Source organism: Macaca fascicularis, chromosome 16, assembly GCF_037993035.2.
Source record: "Macaca fascicularis isolate 582-1 chromosome 16, T2T-MFA8v1.1".
Taxonomy (NCBI): Eukaryota; Metazoa; Chordata; class Mammalia; order Primates; family Cercopithecidae; genus Macaca; species Macaca fascicularis.
Window position 1 is genome coordinate 9,897,807 of NC_088390.1, and position 22,093 is coordinate 9,919,899.

The following is a 22,093-nucleotide window of genomic DNA, read 5'->3' on the forward strand; positions in this document are numbered from 1 at the left end:
CCATTCTCCCCAGGAGGTAGGTGTGCAGGAGGGCATTGTTTTTTGTCGGTTTGCTTTATTTTATTTTATTTTTTGAGATGGAGTTTCGCTCTTGTTGCCCAGGCTGGAGTGCAGTGGCATGATCTTGGCTCACCTCAACCTCTGCCTCCTGGGTTCAAGCGATTCCCCTGCCTCAGCCTCCCAAGTAGCTGGGACCACAGGTGCATGCCACCATGCTGGGATAATTTTTTTTGTATTTTAGTACAGACGGGGTTTCACCATGTTGCCCAGGATGGTCTCGATCTCCTGACCTCGTGATCCACCCGTCTCGGCCTCCCGAAGTGCTGGGATTACAGGCGTGAGTCACCGCGCCCCACCAGAGGGCATTGTTTTTAATTGTGGTAAAACACACATAACATGAAATTAACCATCTCAACCATTTTTTTTTTCTCTTTTTGAGACAGCGTTTCATTCTGTTGCCCAGGCTGGAGTGCAGTGGCACGATCTTGGCTCACTGCAACCTCCACTTCCTGAGTTCAAGTGATTCTCCTACCTCAGCCTCCCAAGTAGCTGGAATTACAGGCGCCCACCACCATGCTCGGCTAATTTTTGTATTTTTAGTAGAGACGGGGTTTCACCATGTTGGCCAGGCTGTTCTCGAACTCCTGACCTCAGGTGATCCACCCGCCTCTGCCTCCCAGAGTGCTGGAATTACAGGCATGAGCCAACACACTGGACCATCTCAATCTTTTTTTTTTTTTATGTGGAGTCTCGCTCTGTTGCCCAGGCTGGGGTGCAGTGGCGTGATCTTGGCTCACTGCAACTGCCTCCGGAGTTCAAGCGATTCTCCTGCCTCACCCTCTCGAGTAACTGGGATTACAGGCATGTGCCACCATGCCTGGCTAATTTTTGTATTTTTAGTAGAGATGGGGTTTTACCATGTTGGTCAGGCTGGCATCTCAACCATTTTTAAGTGCAAAGTTTAGTGGCATTAACTACGCTCACAGTGTTGTGCAACTATCACCACCATCCACCTCCAGAACTCTTTTCATCTTTTATCATCTGTACCCGTCACATAACTCCCATTGCCCTTCCTCCCTGACTTGGCAGCCACCATTCTTCTCTCTGTCTCTATTAATTTGACTACTCTAGGTGCCTCCTGTAAGTGGATCATACAGTGTCCATCCCTCTGTGACTTGCTTACTTCACTCAGCATCATGTCCTCAAGCTTCATGCATGTCGTAGCATGTGTCAGAATGTCCTTCCTTTTTCAAGGCAGAATAATATTCCCTGTGTTTATCGAATCACATTTTTTTCATCTATTCAGACACCTGCGTTGCTTCCACCTTTTGGCTGCTGTGGAGGGTGCTGATTTTGATGGAAGACCAGGGGCTGTTTGGGTGGCTGTCTTGGTGAGACAGCCTCACCCTTGCCTTTTGCGTGGAGCAGGGTCCTCAGTGTTGGATTCTGGAATCAGGGAATCCCGAGGACCTCACAGGCCTGTTTCTTGTTCAGTTCTATGTAGAGAAGGACTACAGAAAACAGATGCTGGTTCCAGGGACCCTGGGTGAGGCGAGGTACAGGCAGGCTGCCTCAGGGCCGAGGTACTGTGCAGAATGGGGAGGGCGGCATGCATCCCACTTGGGTGCAGAGTTCTGAGGCCAGGGGCCTCACATGCTAGAAGACAGAACCCTGGGCACCATCTCTCAGGCCCTCACTGAAGGGGGCACTGGCAGGAGCAGTGACGCTGAAGATTTTTAGGGAGCTCCTTGGGCAGAGGACACTGATGAAGGAGTGAGGGCAGAAGATTCTGCAGAGCATCCTGAAAACACACAGGCTCTTGATGATGTGTTAGACACCTCCTGAATACCCCCAGACAGAATCTGGAATCTATGTGCCTGGGCTAGACAGTGATACTGAGTTAATATCACTCCATCTATACTTTGCCGCTGGCCAAGTCTGAGCACCTGTGTCCTGCTCTCTCACTGGCCTGGTGGGGTCCCCAGTCTCGAGGGAAGAGGCCTTACCACGTTTCATCGCTAGAGGGCACCCGCCCAATGGGTGGGGAAGTCACGTGTGGCCCCCAACCTTCATCCTTTCAGAAATAAAGGATGTTTTTGAGAAAAAGTTGCAAGAGATGAGACAGAATATTCTTGCAAAGCAGGTATTTTCTTGCAAGACAGACCATCTTCCAGCATGCATCTTGGAAGATGATCTTTCATGAGCACTCACAGAACAGAGTTGCAGCCACATTCAATAACCAAAGTCCATCCCTTGGGTACTTTCTCCCTCTGGGTCTCTCTGCCGTCCCAGAGAGATGACCGCATCGATTCCAGAGGTGACACCACTCTGAGTCCACTTCTAGGGCCTTTGTTCTAGTTGAGCATTTCATTGTTAAGGTCTAAAATCTTGCCACATGGAGCTTTTAAGATTTCTAGGGATTTCTATTAAGAAAAGCACGGCTGCTTTTCCCAACTGTTCAGAATTCATTCAGTTGAAAAGTTACCCAGGAGGAGTCCCTATGTTTGACTTGAAGAGGGAAGGAAAAAATAAAACAAAACCAAAACCAAAAACGAAGTGAAAACACGTTCTTCTTGCCTCTTGCTAACTCACTGTTCCATCCTATCAAGATACCTTCCACCTGGGCCTCCAATTTGGGACGCTGGGAGCTGGCCTGGGAGAGGTGGGGTAAGAAGTTCCAAGCAGAGCCTTTTGGAGGCACGGCGATGAGCCTGCTAAGAACTCACTGGAGAGGGCAGGGGCAGGACAGGGTACCTTCCCAAGTAGCTCTGCTCAGGCACGTCTGGTCAGAAGACCTGCCTATTACTTGCTGTGTGGCTTTGGGCAAGCCATCCAACCTCTCTGAGCCTCAATGTTTCTCAGCTGTCAGATGAAGAGCTCATCGTATCCTCACGGGGTTATTATCAGGCTGAGTGAAATAAGATGGTGGATTAAAAGATGTTGCCAATGCGAGTTGCGGGGAGAGCGTACACCTGTGCTGGATCTATCATCAGTTCCATAAAAGGGTCGTCAGGTGGGCTGAGCCACGTGTGCTTAGAACAAGTAGGCATTTAAGACGAGTGAATGTTGGACTTTTCAACACGTTGTTTTGCTATTGTGTAGGCATAACGTAAGCCGCTGATTGGGTTTTTGCTTCATGGCCTGGGTTGGGAGCTGTACTCTCCTGAGCTGAGCAACCACCTCTCCTGTAGTTTCTGCATAAACAGGACCCAAGGAGATTCTGCCTTTGTGGTTAGTCTCAGCCCAGCCTGGACAAGCTTAATGCTCTAGAAAGAAATACCCCGCCTCAAAAAGACACCTGCCTCTAAACTGGCTCGAGGCCCATCGCCTTCTACCAGGCATTCCTCTGCGGCTCGGACCCCAGCCTGTCTCAGCCCAGCCTTGTGCATTGAGCAGAACCTTCAGGGTGGAGCCCGCTGACCGTCTTGTTCTTTCCCCTTGGCCTGTCGAGGAAGTCCCAGAAAGCACAGCTGACTTAGGGAAGGTCTGGGAAAAATCTCCCTGCTTTTGGGGGGGTAGGGGCGGGGGATGAGCCAGGGCTGAGGAGGAACTCTGAAGACTTTGTAGATTGCTCTCGACCGCCTCAGACACTCTCGGCACGGCGTGGAGAGGATTTGTGCAAACATTTCCTCTCTGGACCAGGAGGAATGCAAGAGGAGACAGCCTGCCGTGCATCTTGGACTGCTAGAGAGATGTACCCTCACTTGTGAAGGTGCACGAGGAAGATGAAGCTGGGATCAAGCAGGGCAGGGCCTGGGAGAGGAAGCGCGGGACTCCTGCCTGGCGTCCCCGAGCTGCCCATGGGCATCCCTGCTCCCTGGGGGACCAGTCCTCTCTCCTTCCACAGGAAGTGCTCTCTCTGGGCCCCTGGGAGGCCCTTCCTCACCCTGGTCCTGCTGGTTTCCATCAAGCAAGTAAGAGCAGTTCATTATTATTGTTATTATTATTATCGGTTGTGTGTGTTTCCTGATTTTTTTTTTTAAAGAAGCAATTTAGGCCTCATGTAAGCAATCTGGAAAAGAGAAAACAGTATTAAGAATATAATGAGCCACCATAATCCTAGCATTCAAAATCACTGTTCATATTTGGCATATTGTCCTCAAATATTTTCTCTATGCTTTTTTTTTTTTTTTTAACAACAGCTGGTATTAGGTAGTATAAAACACATTGTATCCTGGTCCCCCCCAACACCCCGCATCATATTATAAGCATTTCCCCGCGTCAATGTGAATTCTGCAAATAGCATTTACAATTGCCGCATATATCCTTCTGTTTGTCTTCAGTATTCTCCCAGGTTTGAGTATTTAGGTTGAGCAAATCCATTTTTCTTTTTCCTTTCCTTTTTCCTTTTCCTTTTCTTTCCTTTCCCTTCCGTTTCCTTTTTCCTTTCCATTACAAAAATATAGAATGCTAATTGTTTTTTTTAAAAATATGATTCAAAGAAGTGAAATGAAAACTACAAATCACTCTACTTCCAACAACTAGAGATCACCCTCATTCATATTTGGGGGCTTATACTTCCAGACATTTTTCTACCATCGTTTATGGACAGTTTTTTGTTTGTTTTTTGAGATGTGGTCTCGCTCTGTTGCCCAGGCTGGAGTGCAGTGGTGCAATCTTGACTGACTGCAACCCCCACCTCCCAGGTTCAAGTGATTTTCCTGCCTCAGCCTTCTGAGTAGCTGGGATTACAGTCACCCATCACCACCTGGCTAATTTTTGTATTTTAGTAGAGACGGGGTTGGCCAGGCTGGTCTCGAACTCCTGACCTCAATTGATCTACCCGCCTTGGCCTCCCAAAGTGCTGCAATTACAGGCGTAAGCTGCCATACCAGGCCTGCATACAGTTTTTTCTTTTTTTTTTTTTTTTCCAAAAAAACAGACACATACTGTAAATATTATTTTGTAATCAGCTTTCTTCATAACAAAATACACTAATAACCCAACTGACATTATTATGGAGCACTTGCTCTGCACTGGGTTGAGTGCCAGGTGCCCTCCATTCCTCATATTATCTCCTTCTGTGTTCTCAGCAACCCTGTAGTCGGAGGTTCTCTTGTTAATCCCCTTTTACAGATGAGTAAACTGAGTCTCGGAGAAGTTGAGCAACATTCTTCCATGTCAGTAGATGTAGATCCGTGGTATGATATTTAAGGGCTTTAAGGATTTGTTGTAATGTATTTAACTATCCTCTATAGTTGGGCATGCTGGTAGCTTGCTTTATTCTATCCAAGAAGATTAGACCTTCATCCTCTTTCCAAGTTTCCATTTGGATACCGGGCTATGGGCAGTATAAAAGGATGACGGGAAGCAACCCCAGTTCCACTCGTCTGAGTAAAGAAAGTAGCCTAAGGAATGGCTCAGGCCGGGCATGGTAGCTCACGCCTGTAACTCCAGCACTTTGGGAAGCTGAGGCAGGCAGATCACAAGGTCAGGAGTTCAAGTCCAGCCTGGCCAACATGGTGAAACCCCATCTCTACTAAAAAATGCAAAAATTAGCTGGGCATGGTGGTATGCACCTGTCATGCCAGCTACTCGGGAGGCTGAGGCAGGAGAATTGCTTGAACCAGGAGGTGGAGGTTGCAGTGAGCCGAGATCACACCATTGCACTCCAGCCAGGGCAGTAGAGTGAGGATCTGTCTAAAAAAAAAGGAATGGCTGTCTTCCTCCTTTGTTCCATGGGCAGGGTGAGTCCCTGTTCATGGTCTTGGAATTCTAAACCCCTCCAGCCCCCATGTAGGGCAGGCTGTGGTACTCATGAGGGTTCACCTCAGGCTTTCTTTGCTGCAAGCCTGGGGCTACAGACACAGATAACCCCTGCCAGATTTCCTACATCCAGGATCCCCTAGAGGCTGCCTTCAAGCCCTCATGGATTGTAAATGTGAGCCCAATAAATGGTTTCATGGAATTCTTGCCATCATGGCAGCCTCTCCCCTAGTGACCAGAACATCCTTAAGGCAGGTGGCCCTGGCCTGCCTCTGGTCCCAGGACTTCAGTCTGTTAGTGGTGGGGCCAGTGGTGGGAGACTTGATTCAGAACCTTCATCCTTGCTTCCATTCTCTGGATATCTCATATCAACACTGAGTGAGCGCACCCAGCTTATCGTGTAGTTTTGTTCACAAATGTGAACAATGGCCGACCACATGCCGAGCCCTGAGACAGCACTCGGGATATTATAACACGCTTCCTCACACCTCATCTTACTTAATCCTCAAGACAAGCCTCCGAGAAGCGTGTTATTACTGAGCCCCTTTTACAGATGGGCAAATGAAGCTTCAGAGGAGTTAAATGGTTGCCTGCGATGCTGCAGCTCCTAAGCACTGTGCCTACCCGGGGTGTTTGAAGCCCTGTGTGTTTTCTTCTGTAGCGTTCTTGGGAGTTGTTGATGTATGAATATTTATGTTAGAAAACGGAATCTGCAGAGCCTCAGGCCGGCTTACCAGGCTGAGAAAGCCACACCTTGGCCCTTTCACTCTGGTATTTTTATAATCAGTAACATGCCCGCTGGCAGCGTCTGCTTCCACTCTCTGCCACCCAGTCTGCGTTTTCAGAGCCTTTCTGGCTGGCTGTCCTCTGGGTGTGTCTGTAATTCTGATAGCCTTACTCTTGGTTCTCCATCTTAACCCCCGTATTCCTTTTCTAGATGTTTATATTACAAGGCTTTGGGAAGACTTTGATGATGAATTCTGCTCATAGCCTCTTTCCCTGCATGGAATATAAATGACTGTGGTGTGTGTTTTGGCAGGAAGTCTTCAAAAAATTCACTTAATGAGAAATTCTCAGGGATAGTTTAGTTTCTAAATTCAAGCAGGGAAGTAGTGTTATCCCCACGCCATCCTCTCCCACACTCATTTATTTAGCAGTTGCTTTGGCATCAAAAACATAAACTAAGGATTTTTGAGAAGTACATTGTGGCCCTTTTATACATGGATGGCAGGAGGGTAAAATGGTGTATATTTAAAATTTTTAATTATTTTTTGGCGAGGGTAGACAGTTTGACAATCAAAAACCTTTAAAACTATGTGTATTCTGTGACCCAGAAATTCAAATTCAAAGAATTTCTAAGAAAATAAAGATGTGCTCTCAAATGTTCAACTATGAGGATTTTAATTACAGCATCATTTATATCAGTAAACATCTTACAACAACATAGACATTCAATGCTAGAGGATTTAAAAACTAAATTATATCACATTTTTTTCATAGACTATTATGCAGCTGTTAAAAGGATGCTTTACTTCATTTATCATTTATTTCTTGAAATGGAAATATATTCACGATATGGGTCTTCTAATGAAACATAAAAGGCTTTGAAACAATATTCCCTTTGAAGTTACAATACAAAAGAAAAGAAAGAATGAATGTGTACAGAAAGAAGAATCTGGAAGTAGATGGTAATTTCTGAGTAATGAGATGATAATTCCAACTTCTCCCCTTTTTTGCAGAGCTGTGACTTCTATTTCATCTACAGTGAAGCGTATTCCTTCTCTAACAAAGAAAAACAGATTTATTTAAAGAGAGTCAGTGCAAGGATTTCTCTTTCCTTTTCCTCAATCCCTTATGGCCAAGTTCGTTGCTGATGCTGGTTGCCTATGCAAGGGAAGAGAAATCAAGGTCAAGCTGGACTTTTCCAGTTGGAAAAAAAAATCACCCGTATAGCTTCTTTCCTCACGACTTTGGGAATCTGGCTGTGATTGAACTTGGATGTACCTCTTGTGTTTTTTATGTCTTTAGGGCAAGGACTGGGAAGACAGTCTGAGTTTGTCCAGCTCCCCTAGACTGACAAAATTCCGTACTTTTTAGTTTTAGTTTGTTTTTCTGCTTTTGGTTATGGCTATTGGCCATGGCAAAGAATGGAGGATAGGGGAACATTACACCAGACACTGATTTTATTGTCTCTTCCTTAATCAGGTCCCGGGGAGGTCCCTGGGGCCATAAATAGTACTGTGTCCCCCAGTGGATCTTACATTGATGACCTGAAGGATTCTAGAGGCTAATTATTTGTTTGGCAACTCATCTGCTAAATTTGTAAAAATGATTTAGAGTCAGTTACGGTGCCATTAAAGATGTTTACATCTTTAAACAATATATTAATAACTTACATGCTTCCTCTTGGGCCATAACTCAGAGAGATATATTAATAGAGATTCCAAACTCATAGGAAACTGAAATCAAGGGATAAATGCCAATTATTGTACCATTATTATTACTTATTGGATAATTGCATGGTTCTCAAACTGTGTGCTTGTATACCCGAGGGCACCACTGTGAACTCACAGGGGTGCTATGAGATACTTTAATTTTTCAAGGGAAGTACAGTGATATGTAGCATTTTCCAGACACTGTGCAAACTACTAGCTCAAGGTATTCATGGTGTTAATATTAGATCTCACCTCCTCCCTTTTGATGATGATGTTTCTTTGCAAAGCTGGATTTTCCACAGGTCCTGTGATTAAAAACCAAGTAGTGCACAAAAATCAGTGTGGAACAGGAAATAAAGGTGGTGGCATCCGATCTGATCCTAAAGCTTGAGAAGTTGTGCAATGCACAGCAGGCACTAAGCTGTTAAGGCATAAATATTTATTAAGTTGTTTGGACTGACTTACTTAATGAGTGGGGCTTTAGATACATCTTTTGGCCTAGAAGTGCTGTGGAAAAATTACTGAGTCAATAAGTTTGGGAACTGCTGGTCTAATGACCACACTAGCTCTTCTTCAAAAAGTTGGCTGTGTGATTGTTGCTGCACTCCCTACTGGTATACCAGTCCTACCTCATTCTTTTGGGATAACCCTAAGTCTACCTGGCCCTAGAAAGCATTTGAGTTTGTTGCCCCTTGTGAGAAGAGAGAAAACCTTAAAGCCAACTGATTAACTGGGCGATCTTAGCCCAGATCATTTATTGAACCCTTCCTCATCCTCCATCCCACAACTGAGCCTCTGAAAATGGACAGAAAGAGCATTAACTCCCGCCCTGTGCTGGGGGCTTGTATTCAGAGATGAAAGACACATCTCAGTCCTCAAGGAGCTTATGCAGTAGGGAGGAAGATGGATAAGTGGCCCACCAATGACACTGCGGTGTGATGGGCCATAGGGATCGGTCATGCCAGGGGAAGGGTGACAAGCTCAAGACTCAGGGAGACAGGTGGTTAAGTATGGCCAAGGGTCTCTGGGCTTGAGTTGGGCTTTGAAGGATGAATAGGAGTTCACCAGGTGAAAATGAGGGCAGAAGCGAGTGCCAGTGGGAAGTGCAAGGATGAGAGGTCATGAAGGAGCACGACTTGGGACAAGGATGGCTGAGAGGCTAAATCCTGAGGCCACAGGCCTTAAGTAAAAGACTGTAGGCAGGAGAGCCCTGTACTCAGCTCTGTCCTGTTCTCCTGTCACTGTGGAGCAGTGTGGAGGGTGGATGGTGGCCCCAGGCCAGAGGAGGAAAGGCAAGACAGGGTTGGACAGGAGAGATGTTAAGGAGGTGGGGTCGATGGAACCTGGACAAGGGAAAGGAAATTGCCCTGGATGACTCCCCGTTTCAGGTTTGTAATGGAGAGAACTGAGCCACACAGGGCAGAAGCTCGTAGGGAAGCCAAGGACGACAGACCAGAATGCCCTTGGCCTTGTATGCCAGCCAGTTATATAGCTTTCATCTCTGGAGCAGATTCTAAGTCCTTTTTAGGGCAGGGGCTCTGTCTCCCTCATCTCTGTATCCTAATTCCTCCTTAACACAAGGCCTGGCCCACAATAGGTGCCTGATGAACAACAGAAGAGAAAGTCCTTTTGAAAATCAAACGAAGGCCAGGCATGGTGGCCTTTGAGAGGCCAAGGCAGGAGGATCATTTGAGCCCAGGAATTTGAGACCAGCGAAATCCTATCTCTACAAAAAATACAAAAATTAGGGCCAGGCACGGTGGCTCACGCCTGTAATCCCAGCACTTTGGGAGGCTGAGGAGGGCAGATCACAAGGTCAGGAGTTCGAGACCAGCCTGACCAACATGGTGAAACCCTGTCTCTACTAAAAATACAAAAATTAGCCGAGTGTGGTGGTGCATGCCTGTAATTTCACCTACTCAGGAGGTGAGGCAGGAGAATCCCTTGAACCCAGGAGGCGGAGGTGGCAGTGAGCCGAGATCACGCCACTGCACTTCAGCCTGGGCGACAGAGGGAGACTCCATCTAAACAACAACAATAACAACAACAAAAATTAGCCAAGCATGGTGGCGTGTGCCTGTAGTCCCAGCTACTCAGGATGCTGAGATGCAAGGATCACTTGAGCCTGGGAGGCAGGGGTTGCAGTGAGCCGAGATTGTCCTACCATACTCCAGCCTAGGCAACAGAGTGAGGAGACCCTGTCTCAAAAAAGTAAATAAATAAAAGTGAAATAAAAAGTGGTCCAGGTACACAAGTAGAAGCTGTGACACAGCCCAGTCATCTGGAAAGCCCAAAACGTGCTGTATTTCCAAGATTCAATGGTATGAAATAGTCAACGTTAGAAAGGAAAAAAATCCCAAGTCCTCAGTAGCTTGAGTAAGTCTCTCAGACACTTCTCTTTGTACTGAACCCACTTCCAAACTGACTTCTCAAAAATAGATCTGTGCCGGGTGCGGTGGCTCATGCCTGTAATCCCAGCACTTTGGGAGTCTGAGGCGGGCAGATCACGAGGTCAGGAGATCGAGCCCATCCTGGCCAACATGGTGAAACCCCATCTCTACTAAAAATATGAAAAAAATTAGCTGAGCATGGTGGTGTACACCTGTAGTCCCAACTACTCGGGGAGGCTGAGGCAGGAGAATCGCTTGAACCCAGGGGGCAGAGGTTGCAGTGAGTCAAGATCGCGCCACTGCACTCCAGCCTGGTGACAGATTGAGACTCCGTCTAAAAAAAAGAAAAAGAAAAGAAAAGATCCTATAATCTGAACAGAAAAAATCATGGTCACCTCCAGAGCAGAGAATCTGTCTACTCAGAACCTTTGACTTGGGACCTGCAGATACCTGGGTGATGCAGGTTCCAGCAATTATCTGGCCCTTCTGTCACACTGTTGCATCTTAGTGTGATGCGTCTCTCTTTGGGATCTACATAGTCTCAGAAGCGTGCAACTATTCATGTGGGAGGATGCAAAAGTTTAGGATAAGAATATTGTGTACTCTTGAAATGTCAACTTCACTTAAAGGTTTTTAAATTGTTTTCATATTTGTATTAAAGCCAATATGATTAGATTATGGAGTGAATGCAAAATTTATATGTACTCTTAAGATAGAACATAAGATGCCGAAGAAAGGCTGTTTCTTTGCTGTGGGCCATTGTGGGCACTTCAGTGGGAAGGTTGGAGAATCATGGTGTGAAGTGACAACAAGGCCACATCTGTACTTGGTCACTGGGGGTGACCATGTTTTTGTTTGCTCAGGTTACAGGATCCCTCCTTGAGGAAACGACTCGGAAGTGGGCTCAGTACAAACAGGCGTGTCTGAGAGACTTACTCAAGGAACCTTCTGGTAAGCATGTGTATTAGTTATCCGTGGCTGTGTAACAAATGGTCCCAAAGCTTAGTGGTTCAAAACAGGAACCAGTCATTTATTACCTCTCATGGTTTCTGTGGGTGAAGAATTCAGACAGGGCACACTGGGGATGGCTTGTTTCTGCTCTGTAATGTCTGGAGTTTAGCTGGAAGACTCCCATGGCCTCTACACTTGACCAGGGCTTCCATACAGCATGATGGTGGGGTCTTAAGGGCCTGCCTAACCAAAGACTTTCATGCCTTGGCCTTGAAAGTCATACAAGATCACTTTGGCCATGTTCAACTGGTCAGACAGCTACAAAGCTCTACCCAGGCTAAAGGAGCAGAAACACAGACCCCATGCCCCATTGTAAGGAAACATATGAAACCAGATGTATGTGGATGTGACCATCTTTGATAAAAGCCATCTGCCATGGCACACTCATCACCCGATCACATGATATGTTTAGCTGTCGTATATTAGCCTGGGAATCTGTTAAAGGAATGGGGGTGGGGGGTGCCCCATCTCCCAGGGAGTTAACTAAATCTGAAGAGTAACATTTCTCTTATCCAAGATGACACTAAGTTCAGAACATTCTAGCAAATATGTAATAGTTGTCTGCAGGCTGACTCTTTGGGTGCAGCCACGTGCACCATGCCCATCTCCAAAAGAAAAAAAGAAGAAATTATCTTGGCCCATTGCCTCTGAGCTCACTGAGGACAATCCCCAGCTCTGGCTTCTTTCAGATCATTTAATTCAGAGGCCTTGAGATTGACAGGACACTGTGAACTCTCCCTTTTTCTTCACCCAAAGGCAGTTCCAGGCTTTAAGCCCTTGTCAGCTCCCTCTGAAGACCTCATGGGTCCAGGCAGGTTGTAGTCAAGGCTTGAGGTCAGCTGCAGGAACCACCTCTCGTTTTGGAGAACGCTGCTTTCTGAGGTCAAGGTAAGGCAGGCCTTCATCCAGAGCCATGCCATGCACAGCTCAGGTGAGCACTGCCTTACCAGGTGCTGACACCTGGCAGCCAGGTCGATACAGTGTCCCAAGGCAGCTCATAACACCATGGTGTTTCTCGGGTTTCAATGCCAGGAACCTGGCCTTCTTTTTTTTTTTTTTTTTTTTTTTTTTTGAGACAGGGTATCGCTCTGTCACCCAGCTAGAGTGTGGTGGCGTGATCTCAGCTCACTGCAACCTCCACCTCCCGGGTTCAAGCGATTCTCCTGCCTCACCCTCCCGAGTAGCTGGGATTACAGGCACACGCCACCACACCCAGCTAATTTTTGTATTTTTAGTAGAGATGGGGTTTCACCACGTTGGCTAGGATGGTCTTGATCCCCTGACCTCGTGATCTGGAAACCTGGCCATTTTAGCCTAATAGGGAGCAGGTGGTGGGGAATGGTGCTCAGCTTCCGGGATGTCAGGAGCTTGCAATATGAGAAGTTTGGGACCTAGTCTGAAATACTTCCATTTGATTCCGGGAAGCCCATAATGCAGACTTTTAAGATTGTTGCTTCCTGTTGCCAAACACCAGGGTAAATCACCCCCTGAGATGGTCCAAATATCTAATAATGATCATTGAATTAGTGCTCAAATGGAGAGAGATGACTATACAGTACTTGTATTGGATCTGTGTGACCAAGGACCTTGAGTTTATAGATCCCCTCATTCTGCTGGTCTTTTTGCACATTCACAGAGTAAATGTATCCTGGGATCTAACTGGTGAAGGTTTGATGATTGTTTAGCTGATTGTGGAACATAAGGGACCGGCTGAGCCTCCAAGTGTCCTCCTGTCCCCAAGTTTCTGTGAAAGTTTAGTTCATGTCAAATAAAGTAAAATCGGTATCATGTGTACATTGACGTAATTGACCAGAAGTCAAGTTGGGCAGACAAATGCACGTTGTGTGGGGCTGCATTCAGCATTCCTGTGGTCCCCAAATCATTCCCCATCCTTGACTCATCTAGAGAGTGGGCCACCCATGCTGGTTTCTGCACAGGTTACAACAGCTTCCAGTGCCAGGAAGGTGGGCTCCCATGGTGCCTCTGCCTCCATCAGTGGCATCCCTGTGCTGAAACACCGATGTTCATCAGACCCTTCTTCTCTCTATAGGCATATTTTGTAACGGGACGTTTGATCAGTACGTATGTTGGCCTCATTCTTCTCCTGGAAATGTCTCTGTACCCTGCCCTTCATACTTACCTTGGTGGAGTGAAGGTAATAAGTCTTGTTTTTATCAATTTACCCCAACCAAGTGCTTTTCTCAAATCCTCTTTCCCCACAAACAGTCCCCGTCTAAGCTCTCAGGAATACATCTTCCTTCTCCTCTTCTGTAATTCTTCTATTCTGGATGTTCCATTTATTTTTATGTATGTATGTATGTATATATTTATTTTTGTGGTTACATAGTAGGTGTATATATTTGTGGGGTACATGAGATGTTTTGTTACAGGCATGCAATGTGAATAGGCATGGAGAATGGGGCATCCATCTCCTCAAGCATTTATCTTTTCAGTTACAAACAATCCAATTACACTCCTTAAGTTATTTAAAAATGTACGATTAAGTTATTATTATTATTACATATATATTTTTTGAGATGGAGTCTCGCTCTGTTGCCCAGGCTGGAGTGAAGTGGCACAATCTCAGCTCATTGCAACCTTCGCCTCCCAAATTCAAGCCATTCTCCTGCCTCACCCTCCCGAGTAGCTGGGACTACAGGCACCTGCACTCAGCTAATTTTTTTGTATTTTTAGTAGAGACGGGATTTCACCCTGTTAGCCAGGCTGGTCTCAATCTCCTGACCTCAGGTGATCTGCCTGCCTCAGCCTCCCAAATTGCTGGGATTACAGGCATGAGCACCATGCCTGGCCAATGAAGTTATTATTGACAATCGTAACCAGTTGTGCTATCAAATAGTAGGTCTTATTCATTCTTTCTATTTTTTGTACCCATTATCCCTCCCAGCCACCCACCACCCTTCCCAACCTCTGGCAACCATCTTTCTACTCTCTATGTCCATGAGTTCAATTGTTTTGATTTTTAGATCTTACAAATAAGTAGCTCTCCTACTTCAAAGCTTCTAGAGTACAGATCCAGCAGCCACTAAATTTGGCTGCAGTGGGGGTAAGAATGGCCACTGTCATGGAGAGGAGAAACAGGTGAGGGAGAAAGATTGGGATGCTAACCTCTACACAATTTTTGACTTGTTCGATGGGGAGGAAGGATTTTTAAAGTACCCTTTGCATTCACATCGAAAGGAGGTGCCAACGGGTTAGTGCTTTTAACTCCCATGGGACTTGGATGGAGAATGTAACCACTTAGCTTGCTCTGATCCTGTTTCAAGGAAATAAACATGACTTAGATACCCCGGATAACATCCCATCCCTACCAGCCCCAGAAGCCCGACCTCTTCATTATTTTATTCCGGAAGAGGAGGGAGGTGATTACTGGTTAGATTCCCGTTGCCTTTGACCACAGACCACCGGCAAATATAAGGACAACTAAAACGGTTTTCAGGAAACGTAAGTGGTTACAAAGCTCCAGGCAAAACGAGGTGAGAACCAGCTTCTGAGAGGGTGAGATGTATTTTCGTATTTAATTTCAGCCCCATTAATTATCCTATCGTGCAACTTTGGTTTCAATGTTTTGAGCCTCTGGAGCAGAGAGAGAGATTGTTTAGAAGGAAGATACATTTCTGGGTGGGAGAGTTACTGACCTATTTTATGGAAGTGTTCTCTGATGAAATCCAGTTGGAATCAGCCCAAGAAGCATGAGAATGTGAGATTTTAGGGAGGGTGGAAGAGATAACTCGCTGGATCGGAGGGCTCTGAATGACTCAGGCACAGTCCCCCTGGGAACAGCTGAGTGAGGGGAAAGAGCACTGGGTGTGGAGTCAGGAGCCCCGAGGTCAGACCCAGTCCCTCTATTTTACACTTTGGAGACTTTGGGCAAATTCCCACAGCCCTCTGAGCTTCTGCTTCCTCATCTATGAAAGGAAGGAGACTTGCTAATTCTGAAGGTCACTCTGAGGATTAAATGAGAAGGCACTCACAGGGCGCGTCGCAGAGCTGCCGCTCGGTCCGTGGGAGCTGAAGCTGAGTCCAGGAAGGACCCCCTTGGATTCCTTCAAGTCTTGAGGCCCCAAACACCCAGACTCTTCAGTAGCACGTGGAGCCGATCCCCACTTCTCTGCTCACTGTCTACCTGTCCCTCTCTGCTCACTGTCTACCTGTCCCTTTCCAAGAGCTAAAAACACAGATCCATTCCACTGTAAGAGAAAATCAAGTGTTCAAAAAGCCACATTTACAAAGAAGTTAAATTAAAGGCTCTTTAAAAAAAAAAATAGGTTGTGGGCTTCTGGAATGTGAAGGCAGTGTGATTTGCAAAAGGTAGGAAGTTACTCTTCCACCTGCCATTCTGTGCACTAAATCTTTAGAATCCAAATGGATCCCTGCAGCGAAAAGAGAATGTGGAGACCATGGAAGGGCGCAGAGAAGCACATGTGCAAATGCAGAGTGGAGGAGAGAGAAATGAGCATGGTCATATCAGAAGAGGGAGCGCCTGGCCTGTAGTCCCAGCTACTCGGGAGGCTGAGGCAGGAGAATGGCGTGAACCCGGGAGGCGGAGCTTGCAGTGAGATGAGATCGCGCCACTGAGTGCCTGATGGCAAACAGAAGCTGTAACTGACGACTGGGGCTGGGGGCTGATGACGAAGGAAACTGGGTGTTAGTCACTAGGGTTTCAAACTCTTTTCTGTAGAGGAGGATTATGTGGAGCCCCAGAAGGTGTTAAGGCATAAAAATGGAGCTCAAGTTGTAGTCTGAGAGAATGACGTTAAGCGCATGTAGCTATTGGACCGAGAAATGGAGGAAGCAGGGAGGAGAGTGGCGAGACTACTATAGTGTCCCAGAAAACGTCATGCTAAGGGTCTGGATTCGGCCAAGGGCAAGAGGGCGGAGAGAAGGAGAAAGATTAAAGTGTTGGAGGTGGAATGCTCAAGACTTGTCATCAATTGGAGTAGAAACTGAGGGACAGAAAGGAGTAGAAAATGGAGGAGAGGAAAACAAACTCCTCTTCCTTCTCCTCCTCCCCGTCTCTTCCCCATCTAAGGAATGGTCTCAGGGTCCACCTGGCCCCACCCAAGCCCACATCTCAACCAGTGGGTAGCCAGGTCCTCTGGCTCCTCCTCTCCTCCATCCCTCACTGCTGCGGGCTCACCAGCACCCTCTGCTGCTTTTCCATGGCCTCCTCACGAGTCCCTGCCTCAGATCTGGCCCCCTCTAGGCACCTTTGGAAAAGCTGTCTAAAATATCATTCATATTCTGTCTCCCCCCCGCATACAAGACCCCCTGCTGCCTGACCCCGCCGACCTCGTTAGCACTCTCCCCCACGTTCAGGGTTCTCTGCACTTCAGCCCAGTGAGCAACGCCCAGGCTCTGCACCTGGTCCAGCTCTTGCCACTCAGTACCTCGGCTCGCACACCTGCCCAGGAGGCCTCCTCACAGGCTCTGGCCATGTTCCTCTGCCTATAAAGCCCCTTGCAATTCTCAGCTCCGTCCTTTCCTCCTCCTAGAAGGTTTTTCAGACCTCACCCCTCAACTACAGACCTCTCCTCCCTGCGGCCTCTTTTTTTTTTTTTTTTTGAAACAGAGTCTTGCTCTGTTGCCCAGGCTGAGTGCACCTATCTTGACTCACTGCAACCTCTGCCTCCTGGGTTCAAACAGTTCTCCTGCCTCAGCCTCCCGAGTAGCTGGGATTACAGGTGCGCACCACCGTACCCAGCTAATCTGCGTATTTGTAATAGAGACAGGGTTTCACTATGTTGGCCAGGCTGGTCTCAAACTCCTGACCTCGTGATCCTCCCGCCTTGGCCTCCCGAAGTGCTGGGAATACAGGTGTGAGCCACCGCGCCCGGCCTCTGAGGCCTTTTCTATACCTGTGCAGTCTTCTGTCTTAGCATTTATAATCATTTACAGAGATTTTTCTTTGCACTCCCCCAGCCAGAGCTGAGCCCTCTTCATATGTTTGCGTTCCCAGCACAAAGCATTATGGCTAGCACAGGCAATGCAAGTGGCAAGAGACATTCTTGCCATTCACTCATTCAACTAATATGTATTAAGCACCTGTTGTATGCCATGCATTATTTTTAAGTGCTTGGGATATGTTAGTGACAAAAACCAAGTAAGAGCTCCTCGTGGGGCTCACATTCTCGCAGGAGAGACAGACAGTTATCAATAAGCATCATAAATAAGTGCAGACGATGTTTGAATGTGATCTGTGTTAAACAAGATGGGGAAGGGATGGGAAGGTTGGAGTGGGGTGATGGGTCGCAGCTGTAAACTGGATAGTTAAGGAAGTCTTCGACGGCAAGGTGACGTTTTGGTGAAGATGTAAAGAAGGTAAAGGTTTTAGAGGAAGGGTGGGTGTTCAGGATGGAAGGAGACAGCAGGTCAGTGGCTCTATATGGGGACCATGGCTGGCCTGTTCCATGAAGAGGAGGAGGCAGACATGGCTGTGATGAAGAGGGGAGAGAAGCAACAGGTTATAGCAGAGAGTTACGGGCCAGGTCTTAGGGGGCTTTGTGAAAGGCCGGAAGAGTTTTTCTCAGAAAGCCCTTGGAAGATCTGGAGAGAAGTGTGACATGATGTGGCTGATTTTTTTTTTTTTTTTTTTTTTTTTTTTTGAGACAGAGTCTCCCTCTGTCACCCGGGCTGGAGTGCAGTGGCACGATCTCAGCTCACTGTAACCTCTGCCTCCCGGGTTCAAGTGATTCTCCTGCCTCAGCCTCCCGAGTAGCTGGGATTACAGGCATGTGCCACCACGCCTGGCTAATTTTTATGTATTTATTTATTTGTTTATTTATTTTATTTTATTTTTTTTTGAGACAGAGTCTTGCTCTGTCGCCCAGGCTGGAGTGCAGTGGCTGGGTCTCAGCTCACTGCAAGCTCCGCCTCCCAGGTTCATGCCATTCTCCTGCCTCAGCCTCCCGAGTAGCTGGGACTACAGGCGCCCGCCACCTCGCCCGGCTAGTTTTTTGTATTTTTTAAGTAGAGACGGGGTTTCACCACGTTAGCCAGGATGGTCTCGATCTCCTGACCTCATGATCCGCCCGTCTCAGCCTCCCAAAGTGCTGGGATTACAGGCTTGAGCCACCGCACCCGGCCAATTTTTTATTTTTTATTTTTTGTATTTTTAGTAGAGATGGGGTTTCACCACGCTGGGCAGGCTGGTCTTGAACTCCTGACCTCAGGTGATCCACCCGCCTTGGCCTCCCAAATTGCTAGGGTTACAGGCATGAGCCACCGCACCCGGCCTATGTGGCTGGTATTTTATTCAGCTTGCTCTGACTGCTGAGTTGCCTACAGATGTGAGGGGCAGGACCGTCAGAGGAGCCCCATCTCCCAGTGAGAGATGATAGTTCCACGGGATGGAAGCAGGAAGTGAAAGTGGCAGTCAGATTCCATGTACAGAAGAAGGCAGGGATGACAGATTAGCTAGAGGACCTGAGGAGGGCTATGAGAGACAGAAGGGGAGGGTGACTCTGAGGTTTAGGGCCAGGGGACTGGAAGGATGGGTTTGCCATCCACTGAGGTGGTAAAATAGGTGGGTGGAACAGATTTTGAAAAGAAGAAAAAGAGTTTGGTTTGGAGTGTGTTGTTTGAGATGTCAGTTAGACACCCTACCTACCAAAGGTGTCAGGGGAGCCGGGAGTTGTACCCTTTGGTTGTCCATTCATTAAATTCAGCAGATAGTTACTGTTGGCCCATGATGTGCAGGGCCAGGACTAGGAAGGACCAACAGATTTTGACTTCTCATTTGCAAGCCCAGCCTCTAATCCTCCAGGTGGGAGGACCTTCTGGGACAGATGTGACTGAGTCACAATGGCAGTCTGTCTGGGCACAGGGATTTTTCTCATCGTTTTCACACACCCTTTCATTTCTTCCCAAATCCTTCCCAAATCATGGAGAGTTGGTAGTAATTATTATCCCAGTTCCTGATGAAAACGCAGGAAGGTGGCCGGGCGCGGTGGCTCGTGCCTGTAATCCCAGCACTTTGGGAGGCTGAGGCGGGCGGATCACGAGGTCAGGAGATCGAGACCATCCTGGCTAACACGGTGAAAACCCGTCTCTACTAAAATTGCAAAAAATTAGCCGGGAGTGGCGACGGGTGCCTGTAGTCCCAGCTACTCGGGAGGCTGAGGCAGGAGAATGGCGTGAACCCGGGAGGCGGAGCTTTCAGTGAGCTGAGATCGCGCCACTGCACTCCAGCCTGGGCGACAGAGAGAGACCCCGTCTCAAAAAAAAAAAAAAAAAGAAAACGCAGGAAAGCTTAGAGGTTTAGGAGAGCTAGGCCCAGGACACACTCATGCATGGATGATGCATCTGGCGTCAGTCCCGGTCTGTCAGCCACGTGCCCACCACTTTCTCTTCTTCATGGCATGAGCCTCAGGAAGAGATGCCCCACCTAGCAAGCATCGGGAGCCCAGATTGGCATCTCCCAGCTGGGCTGAACCTTGGAGGGCTTGTAACATCTCTGAGTCACCAGAGGCTGTTCGAATTCCAGAGACTTTGGGTAAACACAGCAGACATTAGCAGACCATGGTGTGTTACAAAATTGAGAAGCTTCCATGTTTTTCCTTCCATCCCAAATAAACAGTGAGGATGTTAATGAGCCCCCAAAAGGGGAAGTGAAAATCCCTTGTCCCTGGGATGTTCCGCAGCTCTGTGGCACGCTCAGGGGAACGGGCTGTGCGTTCTGACCTTTCCTCCGGAGCTTTGTTTACTTTCAGAGAGCTCAGGAAGGGCCTACAGACACTGTTTGGCTCGGGGGACTTGGCAGACGATAGAGAACGCCACGGATATTTGGCAGGATGACTCCGAATGCTCCGAGAACCACAGCTTCAAGCAAAACGTGAGTTTGCTCCAGCTCAGTGAGGAGGCATCCAGGGTCCAAACCACCCTCCTCCGGGACACCCCAGTGGCCTGCTGGCTCCAGGGGCCACACAAAGAGGCTTCTCCCAGCGCCTCTCCCCGGGGAAGCTAAGGAAGGTCCTGCAAAGCAGCAACCCTCATGGCGGCCGTGGAATTTCTTCCACGACTAGGCTGACTTGCAAAATCCTAAGAGAAATCAGTCTTCCAGGGTCGATCCTGGCCTTTGCGCTTGCTGTTCCCCGTCCTGGAGCACCTGTCTGAGCTCCACGGCGGCCGGTTCCTTCTCACCATCCAGGGTTCAGTCCAAATGTCCCCTTCAAAGAGAGATCTTCCAGGATCACCCGATCCAGAGGGTGCCCTCTGTGGTTGCTTTCCTACCACATCCCCCCAACCCACCACCCACAACTTTGACCCCTTTATGGCGCCTGCCCCTCCCTGAAATTCTCACATGTTGCCTATTTGTTATCTAGCCCTCTCGCCCCAATGTAGATCCACTGGTGACAGAGGACTTGCTGCCTCGAGGGGGTGGCATGGCACAGGGTCTAGGGTCAGCCAGTCCTATTTTCATTTCAAATAGTAAGAATGTTAATGAGCCCCCAAAAGGGGAAACGAAACGTCGCTTATCCCTGGGATTTTCCACAGCTCTGTGGCATGCTCAGGGGAACCGTCCGTGTATTCATATCCAGACTCTGCTCTTCCTGGCTGTGAACCTGGTGCAAGTTGCCTCATCAACTTGGGCCTCTGCTTCCTCATTCATGCCACTGGGGTCATATTTGCTGCATGTGACGCTGTGAGGATGTAGTCATCAGACATCAGTTTCTTAGGAGAAAACCCGATACACGGTCAGCACGGTCTGTGCAGGCGTTCCTGCCCCATCCCCAGGGTCTACCACGGTAACTGGTCCGCAAGTCCCTGTGGCTTCCCAGGAAAGGTTCTTTGGATGGACAAACAAATCCATGCTTCAGACTTCTCTCCACGTGTGTTCTTTCCGGGATCCTTCTGCACCGTGCTTTCTCGTTGAGCTCTTGCTCTTCTCCCTGAGGACCTCCTGTTTGTCCAACATCTGCTCACTTTCCTTTAAAGCGTAGTGCAAGAGGCCGCGCAAAGCAGAGGAACGGGTGTTTGGGGATCAGACAGGTATCTACGGCCACACCTCGGTTTCTTTCGTTCAGATGGTCAGGCCACACACAGTAATGAAACATCTATGATGGGTTAGGTTTTTGCACCAGGCACTGGGAATAAACAGGGGATAACACGCGGATACTGCCTCCAGGGAGCTCAGAGTCTCGCGAGGTATAGGGACAGTGTGATCGTTGCTGGGAGGGAAGTGCCAGATGCCCAGGGTCAGGGAGGAGGGGGAAGCTAATGTAGACGGGGGCCAGGAAGAGTGCTTAAGCCTTGCTCTGCAGGGTGGGAAGGAGATGGCCATAGGAAGAGAGAGAGTAAGAGGGAGAAACCCACCTAGGGGCAAAGAACACGCAGGGCTCTGGGGCCATTTTGAGTGCTGCTGGGCAGGTGAGGTAGGGCCTGAGGAGGACACAGGTGAAGGTGGAAGCCTCAGGAGAGGTAGGTGATGAAGGCCTCCTGTGCCCGGTGAAGGACTTACGACTTTGCGTGTTGAAGTAGGGGAGGGACATTACTAACTCATGTGTTGACAGGTTTGCTTTGGCAGATTGGAGA

The 22,093-nt window shown here is 48.0% G+C and overlaps 1 protein-coding gene across 2 annotated transcripts in view; it reads left to right on the forward strand.

Annotated features, from left to right (window-relative positions):
- GLP2R (glucagon like peptide 2 receptor) overlaps positions 1–22,093 on the forward strand; it is a 77,097-nt gene that overhangs the window by 6,209 nt on the left and 48,795 nt on the right. Inside the window, exons 1-4 of one of the 2 annotated variants that reach the window (XM_005582887.5) lie at positions 3,557–3,914; positions 11,395–11,482; positions 13,593–13,697; positions 20,272–20,393. In XM_005582887.5, the coding sequence (XP_005582944.2) occupies positions 3,726–3,914; positions 11,395–11,482; positions 13,593–13,697; positions 20,272–20,393 (504 nt within the window). In that variant the 5' untranslated portion in view covers positions 3,557–3,725. Of the gene's footprint in view, positions 1–3,556; positions 3,915–11,394; positions 11,483–13,592; positions 13,698–20,271; positions 20,394–22,093 lie in introns of those variants that run through there. The other variant, XM_074018585.1, reaches the window with a different exon arrangement.